Here is a 23,226-nt window from a genome sequence, read left to right as displayed (position 1 = left end):
CAAAATGAAAATAGTCAGTGTTAGTGTATCCTGCCCACTTGGCGTGGCCTACAGGTGCTATCTCCTGGGTATTCCCATGAATCTGTCAGGCTCAGTACCTCCCAGAAATCTGGTGGGCCGGTGGGCCAGTAACTCCATTAATTGGGGTCATAAAAAGAATTCTTCTCCCTCCCTTCTCTTGTTTTATTTAGGGAGTCAGTTTCAGTTTCTCAGTTCCCATCACATTTTCTTAATTTTCATTACAGTTTCATAATTCTCATTACATACAGCTTCTTATTTGTCATTACTCTCTGAGATGCTGAACTACACTTTGTTGGGTGTTGTTCATCTCGTCCCAGAGCCGATGCTGTTCCATTGTCTCCTTGTGTTTTTCTGTCTAATGGTTTGGGGTGGTTATATAAAATTCACGTATACTTTTCCGTATGACTGTCACTTTTATTTCACTTAGCTAGAGACCTCAGAGTGGGATTACTGAATTGTATGGTAGCTAAATGTCTGGCTTTCTAAGGAACTGCCAGACCGTTTTCTAATCTAAGGTTCTACTTTGTATTCTTAACAAAAACACAGGAGGGGTCCAGTGGCCCCATGTCCTTGCTTGTTTTCAACTCATTGTCAGGTATTTTTCCCTCTAATTTTAGCTATTTCAGTAGTAGTGTATTGGTAGTCTTTTAATTTACAATTTGTTACTGATGGTGTTGAGCATTTTTTTTCTGTTGCAGTTCTGTTTAGCACCCGTATCCTGCCCTGTTGGAGAGTAGTACTGGGGGCTTGCTCCTGACTTGGTGCTCAGGGGAACCTGCAACATACATCAGGGTCAATCCTGAGCTCAAGACCTTTGAGCCACCTCCCTGACCTGATGTTCAGCATCTCTGATATGCATCCATGTACCATCTGTGAGCAAATAATCATCCAAGTTTCCTATTTTGTTCCTGTAATGTGGAAGCCACACTGTATGCTGCTGACAATGCTCTAGGACCACCCTGGCTACACCTAGCAGTACTAGGGCCATGCAGTACCAGGGATCAAACTCAGGGTCTCACACATGCAAGGCAAGTAGTGGCTCTTCTGTTTACTGGTCAAATACTCCTACTTAGAAAACCAGTAATATGGTCCCCCAAGTTCTGCCAGGAATGATCCCTGAGTGCAGAGCCAAGAATAAGCCTTGTGCACCACCAGATATGCCCATAAAAGTAAAAAAGATCAAAGAAAACCAGGAACCTATCTCCCTCACTCTCTCCTGCTTCTCCCATCAAAGCAGGGAGCAGGACTTTAACGAAAGCTTTTATAGAGGGACTGGAGTGATGGTACAATGGGTAGGGTGCTTGCTTTACATGCCACCTATCCAGATTCAATCCCTAGCAATCCATATGGCCCCCTGAACATTGGCAGGAGTAATTCCTGAGTGCCAAGCTAGGAGTATCCCCTAACCGTTACTGGGTGTGGCCCCAAAACAAAACAAAAGAGAGCTCTTAGAGAGAGTTCGTCTTCATACAGTGGTTTCCAAACTGTAGAGCTCAAGAGCTCAAGATTCTGGGAAATGGCCTCAACCTTAGTCACTGGAGAAGCAGGGATAAGGGGGTGGCAAGACAGGGCATGGAGAAATATCAAGAGATATTCAAATTAATCTCTTCCTCTCTTTTAACCAAAACTGTTCCATTCTCACTGAAGATATTTGAAAAGAATGTGTTGTTTTATGTACTACCCATGACATATATGAGCCAGAATATTTCTAATATATTCATAATGCAGATCTTTTTCTAACTCAGCCTTATTTGGGGGCAGCCCTATAGTGGATTATCAAGATTATTTTGTTTTGTTTTGTTTTGTTTGTTGAGGTGGGGGTTGCACAGCTGGTGGTGCTCAGTATTTTCTCCTGGTTCTGTGCTCAGGAATCACTCCTGGCAGGGATCATAAGATCCACAGGGAGTGCTCAAGGATGGAACCTGGTGAGGTGCATGCAAAGCAAATGTCCTACCCATTGTTCTCCAGCCCCTGGATTATCAAGACTTTACTTCATTGGGAAAAAAGGACTGGTTTTCCTAATCTGTGCTCCATGTTATTGCAAGTTACTGGTTGCTTTTTGTTTGTTTGTTTTTATTTAGGGACACACTCAGCAATGCTCAGGGGTTACTTCTGGTTCTGCAGCCAGGAATTTCTTCTGATAGTGCTCAGGAATTGGACCTGGGTCATCATGTGCAAGACTAGAGTCCTACCTGCTATACTATCTCTCCAGTCCCAAATAAATTATCTCTTTTAATCCTTGAGGCAAGCAGTAAAGGATTAGCTGGCATGTTCAGATCTTAATAATTTGGGGGTAGGGTGGTAGTGCACCTAAAGGATTTATAGTTATGTCTAAGTATCTTTTCTGTTTCTTGTTTTCTTTCTGATTTGGGGGCAATGCTTAGTGGTGCTCAGGGGCTATTCCCAGTTGTGTGCTCAAGCCCCAAAGCAAGCACTTGGTTTTTTGCACCGTCTCTCCAGACCTAAATATTATTTTTCTTTTTTGTGTCCTGATGTAGAAGAGTTTAGACAGCACTGGAATAGAGCTGAGATTTGGTTTAGGGTTTGGAGTTCCATAATCAGTCATCTCATCTACCAGTTGGCAAATCACTTAATTTATGTAAGTCTTCATTTCTTGATCTGTGAAATAGGAATAACAATGATATTTTTATAATTATTCTGCATATCAAAAGGTGGTGTATGAGACACAGACAGCAGAATTTCTGGTTCCTCTAAAGCCTCAGTAAATGTAGTCAAAGCACCATCAAGTCTTTTCAGCCATGGTAGTGTTTTACGGCTGCACCTTTCATTGTGTCTTGAAAATGAGGATAAATGTGAAACATCAATAAGCGAATATGGGCACAAGTTTTTAAGTTATTAATTTTTAACACCTAATTTACATCTCATGGCAATAAAGGTGAAGGCCGTTAACAATGCCTCCAGACTGGAAACAATGCTTCAGAAAGAGCAGAGGTAAAATAAAATAATTAATTTGTTCTGAAATTTTTTTAGTTCTCATATTTCCTTATTTATATTTTGTTACAAAAAGCAATCACCATAGTGATGCTTGAACAAATCCAAATGAACCATTACAGTGTGAACACATCTTTAAATTATTTTTCTTCTGAACACCAGATAGCTTCACATTACTCTGCTTTGATCTACTCTAATCATTTTGGGGGTTTTTCCTATAATATCCTAAATTAGTATAAAATAGATTTCAGTAAAGCACATTTGTATACTCTAGCCCATCCAACTGTATGTCAGTTGCATTCAGGAGAGGTTTTTATGAGAAAGAGAAATACCAAATACATGAATCTCTTTGCACAATCATTTTATTTCATTCATATAAGCAATAGAAATACTTGTCTGAAACTCACTCTATGTTTTTACTGTCAGAATTTTCTTTTCAGATCAATCCAGGCTCCAGGTATGCTATTGTGAGGAATATTTTTTATAGCATATAATGTCCAGAAATCAAGTTTTGTTAGACTTATTCTCTGATTCTAATTCATGTTTTCCTGTTTTCACAAATCAGTACTCAAACTGTGGAAACTGTCTAATCTCCCACATACAGACACCAACAGTATTTCCAAGTCCCTGTGTGGAATAATGATGGATCTGTCTCTGACAATTACTCAGTTGGAAGTTTCTGTCCTGTGGCCCCAGAAGAAATGAGCCTCATTTTCATTCCAAATAGTAGACAGTGAAGGAGTCTAGTGACAGTGGCTCAGCAAAGCTTGTGGTTCATTGCTCAACTCAAAAAAAACCATCAGCGTCCCTGCTCTATTACCTACCTGCTGTGTAGCTTTGAGCAAGTTACTTAACCTCCTTGTGCCTCCACTTGCTTAGCAGTGAAGTGTGCATGTTTGAATGCATTCATGGGAGTGGAGACATTGCAAGGGCTTAGAGCAGTGCCTGGTATCTAGTCAGTGTTAACCGCTGTCCTTGCTAGTTAGACCATGATCATGGTACCATCAAGACCTTCTGATCTCCCTTGTCCATTGAGACTTGGACTCCAGCCCTGTGCTGAGCAGGAAATGCAGTGCCAGATCCTTCATTCAGTGCTTGGAGGACTGATCATCCCAAAGCTGGAAGCCCAAAGACTTCTTGGCAAGGTATGGGGATGGAAACAGACTCTCTTCCTCTGTGACAATCCCTAGCTCCTTCCTGAGAAGTCTCCCTTGCCCTTCAGCACAGGAAATAGAAAACAGTTCCGTGATTCTATTAGTCTCCTCTTCTATACAAATCTGTGCTGGAGATAAGAGTCATCTGAGAAAATCAATAATACAGACACTTATTTACTGCAATAAGCCATTTACTCCTAGCGAGTCACCTCTCTGGTTACTGTCACTTTGGTTATATTCTATAAAATAATCAAGCTGTTGAAACACAGTGGATGAGGTTATTTTTATCACAGGCATGAACTAAAAGACTAAATTTTATTTTTTAATATTTCTAGGTTCCTACAGGATCTTTTTAGAGACAGTAAATCTTTTCTATTTTGTGTTTGCTTGGTTTTGTAGCAGTTCTCAGGGGCTACTCTTGGCTCAGTACTCACTCCCTGCAGTGCTTGAGGAACCATGAGATGCTGGGGAGAAAAAACACCAGTCTCCTGTATGCAAAACATGCCCTCCAGCTTATTAAGCTATCTCCCAGATATAAGATAATACATCTTTAGACACAAAGAGAATGCTCTGTGCATGTCACCTGCATATATATGTGTGTATGGATTAGTAATATCCAATCATGTACTATTCAGTCTGCTTTCTAGGAGAGATCCATACTTGCTAGAACTGACAAAAGGAAGGGGAAACACTATCTTGCCTTAAGAGTCTTGATCTCAGCAATTAAGGACTTTCTCCTGCTCAGGGGAATGTATGATCAGGGACTATTCCCTGTGACTTCATCTGAACATTCCCTGGCGCATTGATTAATGATTCCCTGGTGACGAGGCTCCTTTCAGCAAGGCATTACACCCTTGTGACTGATCAGATTCACAGGTGGAAGAAATCCACAGATTCTCTTTTTGCATGCCAGGAAGCACTGATGAAAGTTGGAACCTCTTCCCATATACTTTCTGTCACAGAATTCCTCCTTCTGTATGCAAAACACTAAACTTCCTGTCCCCCCTCAAACACCCATTTCTATTTCATCACCATCCTCCCAGTCAAAACTGGATTACAGGGACTGGTGAAATAGTGTAGCAGGTAAGACATACTAATCGTTTCTTTGAAATCTTTGAGCATCCCCATCATGGTATCCCTAAAGACTGTCTGAGAATTTACTGCTTTGTTTATGTCTTCAGTGATACTGTTTTTGTTCATTGAGCTTGGTGAGTTTCTACATGTTTTCCCCATTAGTTTTCTAGTGTTTTTGCTGAGCTGAGGGTGAGTCTTTGTAGTTATCCCACCTGGAAGATGCTGAGGGATTGAGCTGGAGATTACTCTCTGTCTTCTCTGCCCATCCTCACAGAATGTCGGGAAGAATAACTGAGCAGTCTGTGATTTGTTGAGTAGATCTGTGGTGCAGCCATTTCAGGATCTGTGACGTGGGCCCTTAATATGGCACATGTCTGATGTGGAGGCTGTGGGACTCACCGAGTGAGTGACTATCCCGTTCTGGAATAGACCCCATGCTTCTGGCCAGATACAAGCCTCACCTGGGATGGTGGAGCAGCAAGCAGAAGGTCAGGAAGGAGCTGTGGTCTTTAAGGTGGGGATCTTTAACATGACTGAGGATCAGTGTGGAGGCTGCTGGAACCCACCTGATAGGGAGGGGCTCTGACCCTGTTCCGGAATTGGCCCAATGATGTGAGTCAGAGGTGAGCTGACCTGGGATGGCAGAGCAGCAAACTGCTAGGATCAGGAATCTTTATAGTAGGTGAGAAGTTGCTGCCAGAGAGCTAAGTAGAAAAAGCAGGAAGATGAAATGTGATGGTAACCGAGAGTCTAGTTCATTTCTGTGATGGAAACCAAGAGTCTAGTTTGTTTCTGGGAGTAGTCAGCTGTGTACAAGGTGGTGAGAGAAAGCTCTTAGGGGTCCCCTGGGCCTGACACAGAAATACCACTGATGACCTTGCACAGCAAGCCTCTCTGTGCTAAGGGGAGAGGCAAGAGAACAAGTCAGGTGGGTGTGATGGAGGCTTTTCTCTTTCTGATTTTGGTTATTGGGGACATTGTTGTTTGAACAGTGGGCGGGGAGGGGGGGAACAGCACACCTGTATGGTTGAGTTTGCCTTTTTAGTGTCTCATCATCACTGTCATCCCGTTGTTCATGGATTTGCTCGAGCGGGTGCCAGTAATGTCTCTATTTGTCCCAGTCTGAGATTTTAGCAGCCTCTCCTTACTTTTTTCTCCCAATGGTGTCATATTGGAGGCTCTTTCAGGGTCAGGGGAATGAGACCCATTATTGTTACTGTTTTAGGCATATTGAATATGCCACGGGAAGCTAGCCAGGCTCTGCCGTGCGGTTTTAGTGTCTGTTAAGTATAAATATAGCCTGTCTTAAAGAAATGATCACGTGCTTTAGCCAGAGGGTAGGTTCAAGGTAGTTCATCTTTCTGGGCACTGTGTGTCAACGTATCATAAAGTTTAGACTCTAAAATGTGAACTAAGGAAAGTTCCTGACCTGCTCTGCATATCCTCTCAGGGAGCTTGAAGGTAGAGCATGGTGGGGAAGGGGTTGCTGCCACCCTCTCTTGGACTTTAGAGAACTTTTGGGACTGGGATGTGGTATAGATATCATAGGCCTGGTACTAAAATGTAGAATTCTTATCCAGAAAAATTAAAGTTTCTAAACATAAATGCATGTGCATCTGCTCGGACACGCGCGCACACACACACACACACACACACACACATATACAAATGACCATCTTTTGAATCATTTGGCTTTATGATCTAGTTCATTTTAATCACTTTAATTTCTGACTAATATTCTTAATTAGTAGTGGTTTAAAACATTTTGGCTTTTAGTTTCTGCCATTAAGTATTTAATGATCTATAAACACTAGAGAAATCCTTTGTAGTAAGATCTTTTATATATATATATGCATATATATATATATATATAGCACTTGGAATCATTTTAGTTTCAAGTTTATCATTACAGAATTCTCCATAGTTGGTACTAAGAGTTAGTGCTAAGCTCCTCCCTTTGATCAGCAGTGACCTCTGAGCGAGGCTAAGTCACTTATCTTAACCCTATTTGCAAGGCTACATCTTAGGGGAATGTTCTTAGTGAGTAAAATTAGTGTAGATAACCCACATTGTATTCCTGCCCTACCCATTTTGTAATCTTGGCCAAGATTACTTAGCCTTTCTGCTTGAAAACCTTATTCAGGAAATGGTGTGAACACTATCAGCTTCCCTGGGTGTCAAAAATAATTGGAAGCCAATTAATTGACTACCATATGTGACCTAATGATGGGAAAAAGAGCTGTTAAAGTGTGAAATGTGGCTGTGCTAGAAATGACCACTGCAGAAAGACCCTCTGGTAATGCCTTTTGAAGACACTTATAACTTTCAGGAAGTTAATTCCTATGGCAGAGTTGCCACGTTTGCTAAATTTCAAAACTCATCCTCAAGGCCAAGAGGTATCACAGTGGTTAGAGTGCCTTCCTGGCATGCACCCCACCCAGGCTCAATTCCTGGCATCACATGGTCCCATCCCTCAGCACCACCAGCCTGGAGACCCCTAGAACCGCCATGATGGCCCAAATATCCCTGACACTACAGGGCCCAAACAGCACAGCATCCTCAGGCCCTAGCATTGAACTGCCCTTCCAGTTCACCGGGTTTTACTAGTGGGTATGTCAGGGCCAGGAGGTCCTGGATTTTGTGAACACAACTTGGGAGCGAATCCCCCAAAACAAAATAACTTCAGCCCAGTCAGAGTTAAACATATTCCAATCTTCACTGTATGTGCACTTGAGAATGTCAGACTAATCCTTGAGGTAACCAAGAGTACCTGGGGTTGAGTAAACCTCACCTAGGACCACTCCGTGTGGGAATGGCTGGCTTATTGCACTGGTTCAGAACATCCCCTGCAAATGCACTTGTCAGTGTTAGGTTCACTTGAGCCATCCGTCTGTGGACCACCACTAGGGTGCAGAGGAAAAATATGACCCAACTTAATGTAAATATCATTGGAACTTTTTTGCGCTCATCATAATGTGGGTTTCCTCTGAAATAACATGGAGGTCAGTAGACACTTTATCCCTGTGCTATAAAAGAAGAAATTGAAGCTCAGAAAAATTGGAGTAGTTGGTCCAAAAATCACATAATGGATAAATGCCAGAGACAAAATTAGATTCCAGGTCTTCTGATACTTTTCATAGATTTTTTTTCTCACTATGTGAACAATGATAATGATACAGTTTATGGTCAGAAGAGTATATGTGCCCTAAGCACTCCATTCAAATTTCACGTCATAGATAAGCTTTTTGATTTGATTGTCGGCAGGTGAAACTATCAAGTCCACTGTTCTCTTCTACTCCTTGTCTCTATAAATCATCATCAAAGGTACTAAATTTAATCCTCACTTTCTAACAAAGCAGAAGATCCATTATATCCACAATTGAGAATTCACAGTGGCCTCCAAACATAACACTTTACAGAGACAGGAAATTGAGCCAGAAGCACTGAGGCTAGTGTGTGAGAGTGAATCCCACAGCCAGCAAGGGAACCGCTCCTGCATCATTCAGCTCTCACGGTGGCTTATTTGTTCCCCACTCTTGCCCATAGATCAATTCTTCAGAGAAAAATAAACCCCAAGAATGATATCCCTGGGGGCTGGAGCTATAGCACAGCGGGTAGGGTGTTTGCCTTGCATGCAACCAACCCGGGTTTGATTCCCAGCTTCCCATATGGTCCCCTGAACACCGCCAGGAGTAATTACCGAGTGCAGAACCAGGAGTAACCCCTGTGCATTTCCGGGTGTGACCCAAAAAAGCAAAAAAAAAGAATGACATCCCCAAAATCTGAAGACTTCCTCACTATTATTCCCTACAAATAGCGAGGGCTCGCTCTATGTGATTTGTCTGCTTTAATTTTGTTTTAGTAGCTGGATATTCAAGAATAATACTTGTGCTTATCATAGTAACTAACTCATCTCAGAGTTCTAACACACCTGTTCTCCCACTACTTGGCTTCTGACCTATTGGTTGCTTTTTTAAAAAATATTATGTCTTGGGGCTAGAGAAATAGTACAACGGGTGGGGAGCTTGCCTTGCGCGTGGCCCATCAGGTTCAATGCCTGGCATCCTATATGGTTGGTTCCCTGAGCACTGTCAGGAGTAATTCCTCAATGCAGAGCCAAGAGTGACCAATGAGCTTTGCCAGGTGTGGCAAAAAGAAAAAAAAACAAAACCTCATGTCTCATCTTTTTATCATTCTGTGTTTTATGTGTTATGCTATAAATTGTCTCCAATTTTTTTTTATTTTAAAGAGATCGTAAATCCCAAATAAATGTTAAAGCTAAACTTCCTAGAATCATTTATTTTAGTCCTGGGCCTCTTATAATGTTAGAACCCTTAAAGAGAATTAAGGGTATTGATTTCTAAAAGACAAGCCAGCAAGAGAGGTTTGGGCGAGTTTCTGCAAGTTCTAAGAGCAGCTAGTGGCAGCTCAGACTTATGCCTTGAGTGACACCTAACGGCTGAGAAAGTCACTCTCCCAACTCTTCCAGAGGACTCAGGCAGCCCGTGTTCTTCTCTGAGAATATCCTCTTGGGCATCATTTGGGAGCCTGTATGAAAGGCTGAGCAACCCGCCCCCACCCCCGCCCCCAGCCCCACCCTTAGTGGAATCTCTGACCACAGTGTTGTCTGGATCTGGATTTTTCATAAAGATCCCGGACGATTCCAATGGGGGGGAAACTAGAGCACTGAGTGCAGTACTGCCCCAAGTCCACGCAGGGCTAGCCGACCTGAGGACACCGGGGAAGTTGGAAGGGGCCATGGTCAAGGGCATTTGCAGGGACCCTCCCTCCCCTGGTCTTATCCATGAGGTTAGGGATGCAGGGAGCAGGGAGCAGAGAGCAGGGGGCAGGGGTGGGGGAGGGAGGGATAGGCTGCCCTGACCACAGTGAGGGTGCTGCGTGGGTGGTGGAGGGCGGCGAGGGCACACGGAGCGCGGCCCCTCACGCCTGTGCTTTCGCCCCCCCCCCGCAGACGAACCCCCCGCAGCCTGGAGCGCTCCCGCTGCCGCCGCCGCCGCAGCCGCCGCAGGCCTGCCGGAAGTAGGCCCGTTGCCCGGAGACGCCCTCCTGGCGCCGTTATTCCCTCCGTCGCCGCATCCAGCCCCATCCTCCGACCCTTCCCACCCGGCCTGGGACAGCAAGAGGGAGCACGACGTTCGGAAACCAAAGGAGCTTTCGGCCGGCGGCCAGAAGAAGCAGCGCCTCGGGGAGCAGCGGGAGCCGCGCGAAGCCAGCCCGCAGCGGGCGCCAGCCGCGGTGGTGGCGGCGGCGGACCCGGGGGACGCGGCCCGGCGGGGCGGGAAGGAGGGAGCCCGCGCTGCTGCAGCCCCGGCCGCCGCCGCCGCCGCCCCCGCCGCGCGACCCCCCGGCAGCGGCCCCCCACGCAAGCCGGCCGTGGCGCCCGGGCCCTGGAAGGTGCCGGGCTCCGACAAGCTGCCCGGCGTGCTCAGACCCGGCGCCTCGGCCGCAGGCCGGTGAACACGCCCCACCGCCTGCCCGCCTAGACGACGCCGCTTCCCTGCGATGCCACCGCCAAGGCGTTTTTTTGTTGTTTTTTTTTTTTAATTTATTTCGCACTGTCCACCCGCATCGATCCACGAGGCTGGGGAGCCTCGCGGGGAAGACATCCCCCCCTCCCCACCCAATACACAACCCACGTGTCCGACGAGCCCAGCCCGCGCCCTGCCGTGCACACGCGCAGAACGGAACCTGATCCTAAAGTTACCCCCTCCCCGCCCCACCCCTTCCCCAGATCCCTGGATCCACTGGTGGTGGGGAGGTGGGGGGTTGGGGGGCTGGGGGGGAGCTTGGGCAGCTATGGCAGAACCAAAATCACCACGTGAAGAACATCACCGAGAGACAGTGCAGTGTAGCTTTAGTACAAGAGAAAGTAATAATAATAATAATTCCCCTCCACTGCATGAAGGGTTTGGATGTCATCCAAACTTGCTATCAAGAAACTGGACAAGTTAAGAGCAATCACAAACTGGAATCTCGCCTTAAAAAAAAAAAATCAAACTGCACGGAGCAAGCTGAAACTGAGACAAGATTATATCTTTTAATTGATCTAAAGAGTTGTAAATAAATTGTTCTTGACATATCTAGACAGGGGTGAAAGGGTTTCTTTGAAACATTCAGAACTGTTTGCCCATGATGTTTCCACAGCTCATCCTTGGCGTCTGTCACCAGTATTAGCAGCACCGTTCCCTGCTCTCTGCAGGATGAGGTAGAAATCTAGTGAATTCATTGGTGTAATGCCATTTTTACTGCCATTTCTGTGATCCAGTCATATTTCTGTACATTTTCAGTGGTAGGGAAACAAAGGTATTAAAAATTGTGTCCTAGAGAACAGTTTTCCATGTCAGAATTTTGCAGTTTAGCTCATATGTCCTAATTGATTTTCATGGAAGATAGGAATTTTATGACCGAAGGACCAACAATTTGTATAATCAGAATTGGCAACGCTGCAGTTCCTTTATGAAAAGGTTTTCCTGTTGTCTCAGGCTAGCAAAAATAGCTTCTTATATCCGCATTGTTATATTTCACTTATTTTACTGCCTTTTTGAAAACCTTTCAATTACTTCATTTTCACAGGTTGGTAGAGCGGAGACAAAGTATTTCTCTTATATTGCACAGATTATAATGAATCCTTAATGTTAAAGAATCATTATTATAACCAGTTTATTTTCATTAAAGAACACAAATCTGTTTAGTTTCCCTTTCTGCTTTCCTTTCCTTATTCTTTCTTCTTTTGTTTCCATTTAGTTCACTGTCTTGTTTTTGCCAATTAAAAAAAAAATTCTTAACAGCTTATAGATTCCTTTTCATCTTCATGATTGGTCCCCTAGTAAAATTCTAAGGCTTGACTTTCATCCCTGCTGTTTGACTATTTCTTTGTAAAATGCTACCTTCAATTAATTATACATTGCTACTTACTTGTAGCTACAAATATTAAAATACAAAATGTTCCTAAGGGCAATTTCGCTTTGATATGCCCTCCCTCAATGAAGCCTCTTCCACCTGATATTTTGCCCCTTACAGGATGTTCAGATGCAAATCAGCCTTACCTCTTGGCACTTGTAGACAAATAAGTGAAACAGGAAGATCAGGTGTCTCACAGGAGGTCACCCTTAATAGCCGCCCTCCTTGACTCCTGCCTGCTTTGTAATTACGCTATCCGAGCACTCTCCCCCTTTCATTTCCATCAGCCATAGGAGCAGTTTGTTGTTTGACAAGAGGAAAATGTGAGTGAAAGCCTCTAGTGAAGGGTCTTGCAGCCTGTAAAAGCAATTTCCAAAAATAAAACCCATTTGTCATAAACAAAAGCACAAACACATGTAGCACTTTTGGTTTAATCTCAACTAGTCTTTCTCCCCTGGACTAGAAATCCAGTATAGTTTGCCATTAATTTATTGAATCTGGTTTGGACAATGCTTCTGTAGTGTAGCTGCACGTCCTGGTACTGTATTCTCTGACCTTTATTTTCCATGTGTTAAAAGGAAAAAAAATTCAGATTACGCTTGCATAAACTCTAATTTGCACAGTTCATAGCTACTACTGGTGCAGTAATTGCTTTATGCAGCTGTAATCCATAACCTGTGAGGACAGCACATCATCTAAATCCCATTCCAAATAATACTTCTGTGTAGTGTTAGCTGTGAATTTACCCTGTACAGCTGTATCTCTATAAATATAATTCCATGTATTAATAGTCACAGAAAGACTGTAAGTGAGCAACTATTTTTATGAAACGCACCACTATGGATAAATTAACTTTTACAGAAATCTTGTTTACTGTATGATATTCTAAAACACTGTCAAATAAAATATATATCCAAAAACCTTTTCTTTTTCCAACTATATAGGCTGTGTGTTAATTTGAAGTAACAGTTACTGGGAGTTTACTTAATTTATAAAAACTGACAACAGGACTTCTTTGAAATTTGAATATAAATGCACTGGACTCACATAGGAAATCTTGACTTTTCTACTCCAGTAAACAATTTTCTCATATACAACTTGGTAGGTATTTGCCTGTCAGCTGCTGCATCACTTATGAATTGGTACTTTGTTTTTCTCGCTTGCTACATTGATACTGAGCCCTTACTCCAAAAAGGATTTAAGGTATCAACAATTCCATCACAATTTTTCCTTTTCATTTTGAAATTTTTTTAATGAAGCATCCCAGGGAGTTTAGGCAGATGCCAACACTTAATAAATAACAGCATAGAGGTTCAAAAGAAATGGCCAACAAGACTTTTGCAGAGGTTTACAATAGTTCTACAAGTTAACAGGATGCCGACAATCTGCTGTTGAGGAATTTACAATCCACAGAAACAGTTCTTAGCTTTAATCCTGTCAAGACTTCCAACTAATGTCCACAAGAAGCCTAATATTCTAAAACTTTATTTTCAATCCCATACACTTTTTTTCTAATTAAATATCCCTCACAATAATCTTTTAAGAAAGGGAAAATGGTCATGTGGGCTATGAAATCAAGTACAAAAATTACTTGGCATGAGTCTGGTCCTCTCTTTATAAATTAACCTGAGAATGTCAAGCAGAAATTGAAAAACAAAAAGTTAATGAAATGGTATGTAATTATTAATCATACACAGCTAATTTCTATTTTCAAAGGAAAAAATCGACATTAGGAAAATGTTATAAAACAGAGACCAAAGAGATTGGAAGAGGATTAGAGCAAGACTGGCATGAGCAAGTCCAGCCCCCTGCTGGACGAGGGCCAGTACTGAGTTCAAATGTCTGCTAATTCAGATGGTAAAATAGGAAGAGGGAGGGGATGTGGTACCAGCAGACCAGCATACACATCCAAACTTGTCATTGTGTCAAGTCCAAGTTCGCTGTGGAACTGTCTTCCAGTTTCTCAAAGAAGAAAGGGGGAGAAAGCAGCTGTCCCTTGCTTTCAGCAGCTCGCCTCCTAGTGGGTGGTGCAGACCCCAAAAATGGTCCAATGTGTGACTCTTATTAAAGTCCATCCTTGCCTCAAGTCCCTTCAAATGTAGATTGTAATCACCAGGCAGGATTCCAGAAACCTGAGCATAGATTCTGTGTCAGTGGTAGGTTTGCCGCAATGCCCAGGAAGCGGATATTCAGTGACCTAAAACTCATTTCACATTTTCTATTCTCTTCCTTACTGGGTTTCCCCCAGTCTATGGACTCTGGGTTCTCCCTTCCCTCCATCCTCTCGGGTCCTCTGACCCAGAGCCCAGCACCCTTTAACTTCTGTCTCCCACAGTCACGGGCCATGTTTCCCCAGCAGACCTCCAAAGGCCTTGCCCATGGCTGGCCTCTGTGCTCAGATCTTTCCCGGATCCGTGTTGACTTCATTCTGATTCACACCTCCAACCTTTTAGGTTCTGATATTCACTCCACCAGCCATTGTTGAAGATTAACCTCCTGGTCCTGGAACTAACTCTTATCTGATGTGAATACTGCCCACATGCTTTATGTAACCGAAATCAGAGGCCAAAGAGATAGTCCAGTGGGTGGGGTGCTTGCCTTGCTCACAGCCAATCAAGGTTTGATCCCTGGCACCGCAGATGGTCCCCCTACACTGCCAGGATTGATCCTTGAGCACAGAGCCAGGAGTAAATCCTGAGCACCAGAAGGTGTGGTCCTAAAACCAATCCCAAACTAAAAGAAATCCAGAAGCTGTATCCCCTTGACTTCTCCCTGCTCTAGCCCAGTTGTGTGCCCAGGCCAGCCGGACCTGGCTCTTAGTCTCGGGTCAGGGAGCTAAGGCAGGGGCAGCAGCCAGGGCCATCAGGCAGGCCTTTCTCCTGAACTGATCAAACCCCAGGGAGCAATTTCCACTAATCTGCTTGGCTGAACTCACAAGCCCCAGGTCCAGCTGGCCAGGGCACATTAGATGAGCACTGTCAATATTTGTTAAAGCATGCGAAGGCTCCTGTGGGGTTTGGCCTTGGCCCCGTCCAAGCTCCCTTTACTCCCCACTCCAATTAGTGCTCTTCCAAAAGTGACAGTCTCTCTCTCTCTCTCTCTCTCTCTCTCTCTCTCTCTCTCTCTCTCTCTCTCTCGCACACACACACACAAACACACACACACACACACACATCCCATTTGACTCCCTGCCTCTGTTCCCATCTCCCATATCAAGCTACCTTGGTGGTACTACACTTTAGGCTGGGCCGTGTCTGTCCATCTGCTGCAGTCTCTACTGGAATTCAGCACATAACATGTGTGCTCCCCTTAATTAAGAGACTCCTAGCTCTCCCTACTCCATCCTTGAAGCTTGAAACCTTGGTGCTGGGTTCTCCTCTAAATTTCCACTTACAACTGAGTGCATCTGCCTCACAAACACTTCCCAAAAGGAGTTTTCATGATTCTCATGAGCTCATAAATGCTAAAGCCAGATTTTCCCATCCTCTCCCCTGCAACCAGTGTCGTCACCAAGGATGAGGCTTGAGAGATTGATAAAGAATAGTTAGATAGCAGTCTCAAACCAGGAAGGAGGCAGCTGGAATGCTAGTCCATATCAAGGGACTGCAGTCACCCCAGATGATACTGTCCCAAATTACTTTGGCAAGATGCATAGAGGCAGAGAGAGAGAGTTATCTGCACCACTCACAGAGACTAGCCACTATGGCCGCAACTCCGACCCTGCACCCCTACAGCAGGACTGATTTCTTACTCGTGGGTCAAAGGCCCCAGTTGTAGGAGCAGCTTTTCTTTCTTTAGTGATTCAGTGACCCCAGCTCTGTGCATGCACCAGCCCAACCAGGCCAGCCCCACTTCTAGAAGAGAGGATTAGTGGCAGGCCTCAGGAACAGGTAAGAAATACAAGATCACAGGTCACAGCCTGCACCTTCTTCACCAGTCTTGCTTTTTTGTTCGGTTTTCCTGTTCTAACAAAATTTTATTTACAGAAACAGGCACCAGGCAAGCTTTTACCCACATGCCACAGTATGTAAGAAGGTGCCCAACTCTGATGACTTAATAGTAGCATTGGAAACTCACCCTGGAACCTCAGCGCCCTCTGCCTCTGCCTCGGAGCCCACAGTCAGCCGGTCACTCCCTTCCCATTGCTGAAACTTGGTCCTGTGGCTACACTGGGCCCAAGAACTCCCGGAAAGATCAGCTCTGACTCTCCAGTTGTTGACAGTCCGCACTCCACGCTGGGAGATGGACTGTGGATAAACAGACACTTCTGACTCACTGTGTGTGTGTGTGTGTGTGTGTGTGTGTGTGTGTGTGTTTAATGAGGAGAAAGAATTTTCCTCCTCTTTCCTACAGACTACCTTAGAGTGAGGTCACATGGGAGCATGTTTGGTTCCTTTTGTTATTATGTTTTTTTGTGTGTGTAGCGGGATGTGGGGAAGAGTTGCAACTTTATGAACTCTAACAAATAAAGTTGAGCATATTGCAAGTGTCCATGATGATTTGCTATACATTGTGACATGAGTCCGTTTAATGAAGACAGTCACAGTTATCCTTTGTGTGTCTAGGTTGAAATGCATTAGATGGATTCGCTGGGGCTGGTGAGATGGAGAGATGATACCTGGGAAAAGGCACTTGTTTTGCACAGAGCCAATTCTGTTTCCATCGCCAGAAATTCACGGTCCCGAGCACAGAGCTGGAAATAGCTCCCAAGCATCAACAAGTGTGGCCTCAGCACGCACAGATCTACTCCCAGCTTGTTTCAACTCATTATTGACCAGGCTTCTCATCCAGCTGTGGTGTAGGTGCTCCAGCCAGGAGCTAATGACCCTGTTAAATACCAGAGCAATAATACTGTGGGGATGGCCGTTGCCTTGTGGGTAACTGACTCAGATTCAATCTCAGGGAGCTGTACCAGGAGTGACCCTGAGTGCAGAGCCAGACACCATCAGGTGGTGCCTCTGCAAGAAGAAAAACACCCATGTGGGGTCAGAGTGATAGTACAGAGGGTAGGGCATTTGCCTTGCATACAGCCAACATGAGTTCAATCCCCGGCATCACATATGGTCCCCCAAGCACCGCCAGGAGATTCCTGAGTGCAGAGCCAGGAGTAACCTCTGAGCATCGCTGGGTGTGGACCAAAAAGAAAAAAAAATAAAGAAAGAAAAGAAAAATACTGATGCCTGAACCAGAAGTGTTTTCCAATAAACAACTGATTATTGGAAATGGCTTCCAATAAACAAGCCTTGGGACTCTAACCATGCAAGATTTACTGGGACTGCCTCCCTTCTCACACAGAGGGTACCTCGGGGTGCCTGATCTCCTTCACACAGCTAAGACTGCGATCTAGCTAGAGATAAGACAACTTTTTCTCAGGAGGGCCAGGGACATGACTTGGCAGTACAGCCTGTGCATCAAATGTGTGTGACCCTCTGGATCACCCTGTAACAGGAATAAATAAAATAAAATGTCAGACATGGGTTCAATCCTTAGTACTGCATATTGTCCCCCAAGCCTGCCAAGAGTGATCACTGAGTATAGAGCAGGAGCAGGCTCTGAGCATCACCAGGTGTGACCCAAAAATAAAAAATAATTAAGTGTCAGCCTAATCAATGGCAATACTCCTACATTGGGCTGGAGCAATAGCACAGTAGGTAGGGTGTTTGCCTTCCTCGCAGCCGACCCGGGTTTAATTCCTCCATCCCTCTCAGAGAGCCTGGCAAGCTACTGAGAGTATGCAGCCCACACAGCAGAGCCTGGCAAGATCCCCGTGGCGTATTCGATATGCCAAAAACAGTAACAAGTCTCACAATGGAGACATTATTGGTGCCAGCTCGAGTGAATCGATGAACAATGGGAGGACAGTGCAATGCTAAGTGTCAGATAATAAATCCTATGGGCTCTGTAGGTAGTGCTGAATCTGTCATACTTACTCAGTTTGACCATTACAGCATGAAAACAGCCACAGACAAAATGTACATTCAAAATTTGCTTTGTACTGACACCCAAGGACAATAGAGACAAGGGCCAGGGAGATTGCCCCATAGTTGGAAGCCTGCCTCATGAAGGCAACTTGAATAGAGAAGGAATCGCTACGTCAGTGATGGTTGGAGGGAATTTTTTGGGATGGGAGATGTGTGCTGAAAGTAGGTAGAGGAACAAACATGATGGCCTCTCAGTAGCTGTATTGCAAACCATAATGGCCAAAAGAGAGAGAGAGAGAGAGAGAGAGAGAGAGAGAGAGAGAGAGAGAGAGAGAGAGAATGGGGAAAATTGTCTGCCATAGAGGCAGGGGGAGGGATGGGATAGAGGAGATATTGGTGGTGGAAAATGTCCACTGGTGGAGGGATGGATGTTATATGACTGAAACTCAAACTTGAAAGCTTTGTAACTGTGATTCAGTTAAAAAATTTTTTTTAATTTACTTTATAGGGCTGGAAAGATAGTACAGTGTTTTGGACACTTGCTTTACACACAGGTGACTCAGGCTCAATCTCTAGCACCATATAGGGTTCCCCTGAGTCCCACCAGGAATGACCCCTGTACACAGAGCTGGAAAGACAAAAAAACCTGAATATTGCCAGGTGTGGTCCAAACTTCCCCCAACTTTTGGGGGAAGATGGGGAAAGGGGGACATTATATAAACAGTGTGGGAGAACTGGCCAGTTTATTTCCAAACTGAGTATTGATTAAGCTACTTGGTGTATGTGGTGGCAGTCAGAATGCCAAGTCCATAGAACAACAAGAATCCTGTCTGCCTCCTGATTCTCATTCTCAACCATAACGCCTTAATTGGCACATTTACCCGATTCAAAGAACAGTCAGATGAACGCCAGGTGCAGAATTTGACCAATGATAAGATGGTGATGCTGAGGTCTCCTCTGGTCTAAAGACCCTGGTGGTCAGTGTGGCTCTGCAGCAGAGGAGTGTCCTGGGAGGAGCAGGGAAGCCTGAATCCTGCACTCTTCAGGCAGCGCTGGCCTGAGCCTGAGGTGGTGCTGCTTGGGGAGAGGCCCCTCCCTCTACCAAGACTGGCTCCTCAGTTACAAACAGAGATTAGTATCTAATTAGCATAGGCTGCTGCAGGTGCTCACCTTATTCTCTCCCCTGCTCCTAGACTGCTCTGTTAGGATCAAAGGGCCTCCTTCTAGGCCTTAGGGCTGAGAGGATGACCTTGCTCTTCAGTTCCTGGAAGAAAGCCGACTCTGCCATCCCGGTCTGCACTGAGGATTGTTCAGTGACGCTGCTTCAGTCTCATCAGTTATAGGTCTGTGCTGCCAGCTCATCCCTGCTGCTCTCAATTCCTCTGACTTCACAAAGACAACATTCCAGCAGCTCACTGGGATGGGAAGGCCATACCCAGACTTCTCTCTCAGTCACTGGAAGAATCAATTATTCCATCAACCCAAGAATTTGGATGATGATTTATCCCAGCTGGTACCTTAAGCACAGCCTTATGTGACCTTGACGTATCCCCAGTTACACATTTCCCAGACCCCGGGACCCACAGACATAGGAGGGATAAGTGTGTGCATTGTTTCAGCCCCATTACCTTTTTGATTACTTGTTATGCAAAAAAAGAGAGAGAAAAATCTCCCTTTGGACCATTTCTTTTCTATTTTCTTTCTTCCTCTAACACCTAGCATTGTCTACTTTAATTACCATATGCTCAATGTGTTTCTTTCGACCCTTGACTATATGTCCCATTGAAACATATTTCTTGTCTTTCTTGCCCTACTGTTACATGTTGGGTGCCTCAAATGAGCTCAATAAATGTGTGGTGAGTGAACGGGTAAATGAGCAAATGCTAATTCCTGTCACCTGAGCCAAGGAGCTCATTAAGTTCACATATATCATAGAGAGGTAAAACACAAGAAGGGGCCGTGGACCAGAGCAATAGTACTGGGGTAAAGACTCTTGCCCAACATGCAGGCAACCTGAATTGTTTCCCTGGCACCACATATGGTCCTCAAGCCCCACCAGGAGTGATCCCTGGGCAAGAAATGGGAGTAAGCCCTGAGCACCACCAGGTGTGGCCCAACATCCATCCTCCAATAAATAATTTTTTTAAAAAAATGTAAACCAGTGAATCATTAGTTACCTTATATGGTGTTGAAAATGGCAGAACTCATGAAGCTAATGCAAAGTACGAGGACAGCCGTGAGGTGTGCCCTAAATGAGCCAGAAAAGCAACATTAATGAAGAACCGTGAAGGTATGGCATGATAAGCCACAGAGTCTGAAGGGGGTTGAATTTACCCCTTTTTGCTAGTAGTCATCTATTTGTTTGATTGGGAAATGCTGGCTGTGATCATGCTACCTGATTAAATGCTACTTGCCCCTTCAGAACAGATTCAATTCTAAATAATGTATTGGTTGTGGGTTTTTTGAAAGCAGGTAGTACAAGAGGAATGTAAGACCATCTATCCCTTCTTCCATTTAAGCTCAGCAGAGCACTCAGAAGAAGGACGGTTTCACTTACTCCCTGATTCCTGCACTGTCACATATCTGAGGGTCAAGGTGCCAGGTGAGGAGTGCGAAGAGCTGGAAGAAGGCGAATCATTCAAAGGGAGATGGAAGGATAAAGTGACAGTTATTTAGAATGTTCCTTTTAGGATCCCTTCTCCCTCATGAGAAGGGATCATCTCTTGTCTCTTTGGTTCCCACTGAAGAAGTTCTGGGCTGGTTAGATAACTCAAAGGACTGGAGTATGTCGAGTTCCCAGCTCAATTCCAGCACCATAGTCCCATCCCACCGCACTGGCTGTGTCCCTGTGGCCCCACATCTCTGAGTCCAAGCAGTGCCACATTGCTGAGCCTGACTATCACTACTAGGGGTGGGCTCCAAATTCCCAAGCTCTGTTGGTATTTTCATTACAAAAATAGTAATGAAATCCTTTCCCCCCCCCCACCAAATAGTAATGAAAACATAAGACTCCTATTTCATGTCTCACTACTGTTGGATTATATTTAATTTAATTTAATTTAATTTATTTATTTTGCTTTTGGGGTCACACCTGGTGATGCACAATGGTTACTCCTGGCTCTGCACTCAGGAATTACCACTGGAAGTGCTCAGGGGATCATTTGGGATGCTGGGAATCGAACTCTGGTCTGACAAGTGCAAGGGAAACGCCTTGCCTGCTGTGCTATTGTTCCAGCCACTATATTTAATTTTAAAGCATTCCTCAGCCAAAGTAACACTTGTAACCAGGAGGAAGCAACACACAAGTTCATCCTGTGGGAAACTCTGCAGGACCAATGAGCAACATGGAGCAGAGAACAATGTTGGGTTGTTGAGGGGAGAGTGGCAGCTACTCTCAAATCAAAGCCAAGGGACCATGAGCTTCTACAAGCATGGCTCTGGCATGCAGGTACCAGGACTGTTTTCTGTACTGCAATGGGGTGGCCCTGGCTCCCAGGCAACCTCTGATTCCAGAAGTCACGCCCACAACCTGCCCCCAGAGCCATCTTACAGCACACAGAAGTGAAGAAAAAAACTGGCTGGAGGGCCCCACAGCTCCTGGAGAATTCTCCAGGCCCCATTAAGAGCTGATATCACTGGAGGTCCCAGATGGGGCAGGTGCTGTCTCCCCGCCTTCTCCAGATGGAATCCCGGTGACCATGAGCTTCTACAAGCATGGCTCTGGCATGCGGGTACCAGGACTATTTTCCAATCTTCGCAGCCACATTCCTGATATAGAAAGTGATCAATGGAAAGTAAATGATCTAGCATTTATGCCTGAAAATCAGGCTTGAATGGTGGTGGGAAAATCTGAGCAAAAGATAATGCCCAACTAAAATACATCTGGATTGTGTATTTAACTATGGTGCTATGCCACCCTGGGAGGGGAAGGGTGTCTGTCCTCCACCTGTCCCCCTTTGCAGCGGTGACATGGTCCATCCTTGCATCTTTTAGAGCCTAATGAACAGCCAGGTATGAAACTGCATTGACGACTCATGTGGGTCTTCATGGTATGGGGGTGGAACCAACCCTGCTCCCTGCCATGACAATGCTCTGGTTTGCCACCCTCAAACGCCTCCTCTGGCTTCTGACTGACCATGATCCCAGAGGCACACATACCCAGGGGCTTCTGGCAGTAATCCTTCTAGGTTTATTACTAATATATCAGAAATCCAAATTTGCATGGCCGCTATTGTGGCCACACAACATCATATTCTCTTCATAATCAGCAATAGAAAACAAATTTTCTAATGATGTTTTTGTGGCAGGTCTGAATATTGGGAAAAATTCCAAATAGCAATGTTGGGTCTTTTGTCATAATATTGAATGTGATCAACATAGACAGAGAGAGAGAGTAAAGTGAAATCTGCCACACAGGTGGGAGGTGAGTGGGAGGGGGGGCATACTGGGGTTCTTGGTGGTAGAAAATGTGCACTGGTGAAGGGATGGGTGTTTGATCATTGTATGACCGACCGAGACTTGAAATGTAAGGCCTTGTGACTGTTCTCACAGTGATTCAATAAATAAATAAATAAAAACTAAAAAAAAAAAATCAAAGCCAAGGGACATTCTGATCAGATCCAATTTTGTCCCAGAAAACAACAGGACAATAAATTCCAATTACCCATCACCAGTTCCCACACTGATTAATGTCTTGCTCTTCTTACTTCATTCACCCCAACAGACATTTGTTTCTATATTGGTTTGTTTGAGTATTTGAAAACAATCCCTATGGTTCATGTTTTTTCACAATGAATATGTCACTATATATCTCACAGAAACACACTTTGGCAAGAATTTATTTCAGTCTGCACAGAGGGGTTTGACTGAAGTCTCTCTGTGACTCTGGGGGAGAGAGTAAATAATAATATTCTCCCCTAGATCTGGCATCCTCCCTCATCTCACCCTGCTGTCAAGGTCCCATTTCCCTCCTCCTAGTGTTTGCGTGACAATTATAGTGAAATCTGGTTGCTGGCACTGCCTGGTGTCCCTAGTGAAGATAGCACAATTCTCTAGAGAAAACAAATTAAGTTCAATCAAGCAGGATCTTGCAAATAAAAATTACCAAGTATAGAAGGAAATAAAGAAATATGGTTAGATCAATAGAAACAGTAGATAACATTTTAATCCTAAGGAACCTCAGT

At 44.6% G+C, this 23,226-nt stretch overlaps 1 protein-coding gene across 2 annotated transcripts in view; it reads left to right on the top strand.

Annotated features, from left to right (window-relative positions):
* The window catches only part of MAGI2 (membrane associated guanylate kinase, WW and PDZ domain containing 2), a 1,504,283-nt gene extending 1,493,560 nt beyond the window's left edge, over positions 1-10,723 (top strand). For both annotated transcript variants that reach the window (XM_056117966.1, XM_056117965.1), the window contains one exon: positions 10,174-10,723. In XM_056117966.1, coding sequence (XP_055973941.1) covers positions 10,174-10,679 — 506 coding nt within the window. In that variant the 3' untranslated portion in view covers positions 10,680-10,723. The remainder of the gene's footprint in view (positions 1-10,173) is intronic.
* The last annotated feature ends 12,503 nt before the right edge of the window (positions 10,724-23,226 follow it).

The sequence above is a fragment of the Sorex fumeus genome, unplaced genomic scaffold, assembly GCF_029834395.1.
Source record: "Sorex fumeus unplaced genomic scaffold, SorFum_2.1 ptg000037l, whole genome shotgun sequence".
NCBI classification, from domain to species: Eukaryota; Metazoa; Chordata; class Mammalia; order Eulipotyphla; family Soricidae; genus Sorex; species Sorex fumeus.
The sequence above is the reverse complement of the archived record's forward strand: the minus strand, read 5'-3'. Positions and strand labels throughout refer to the sequence as shown.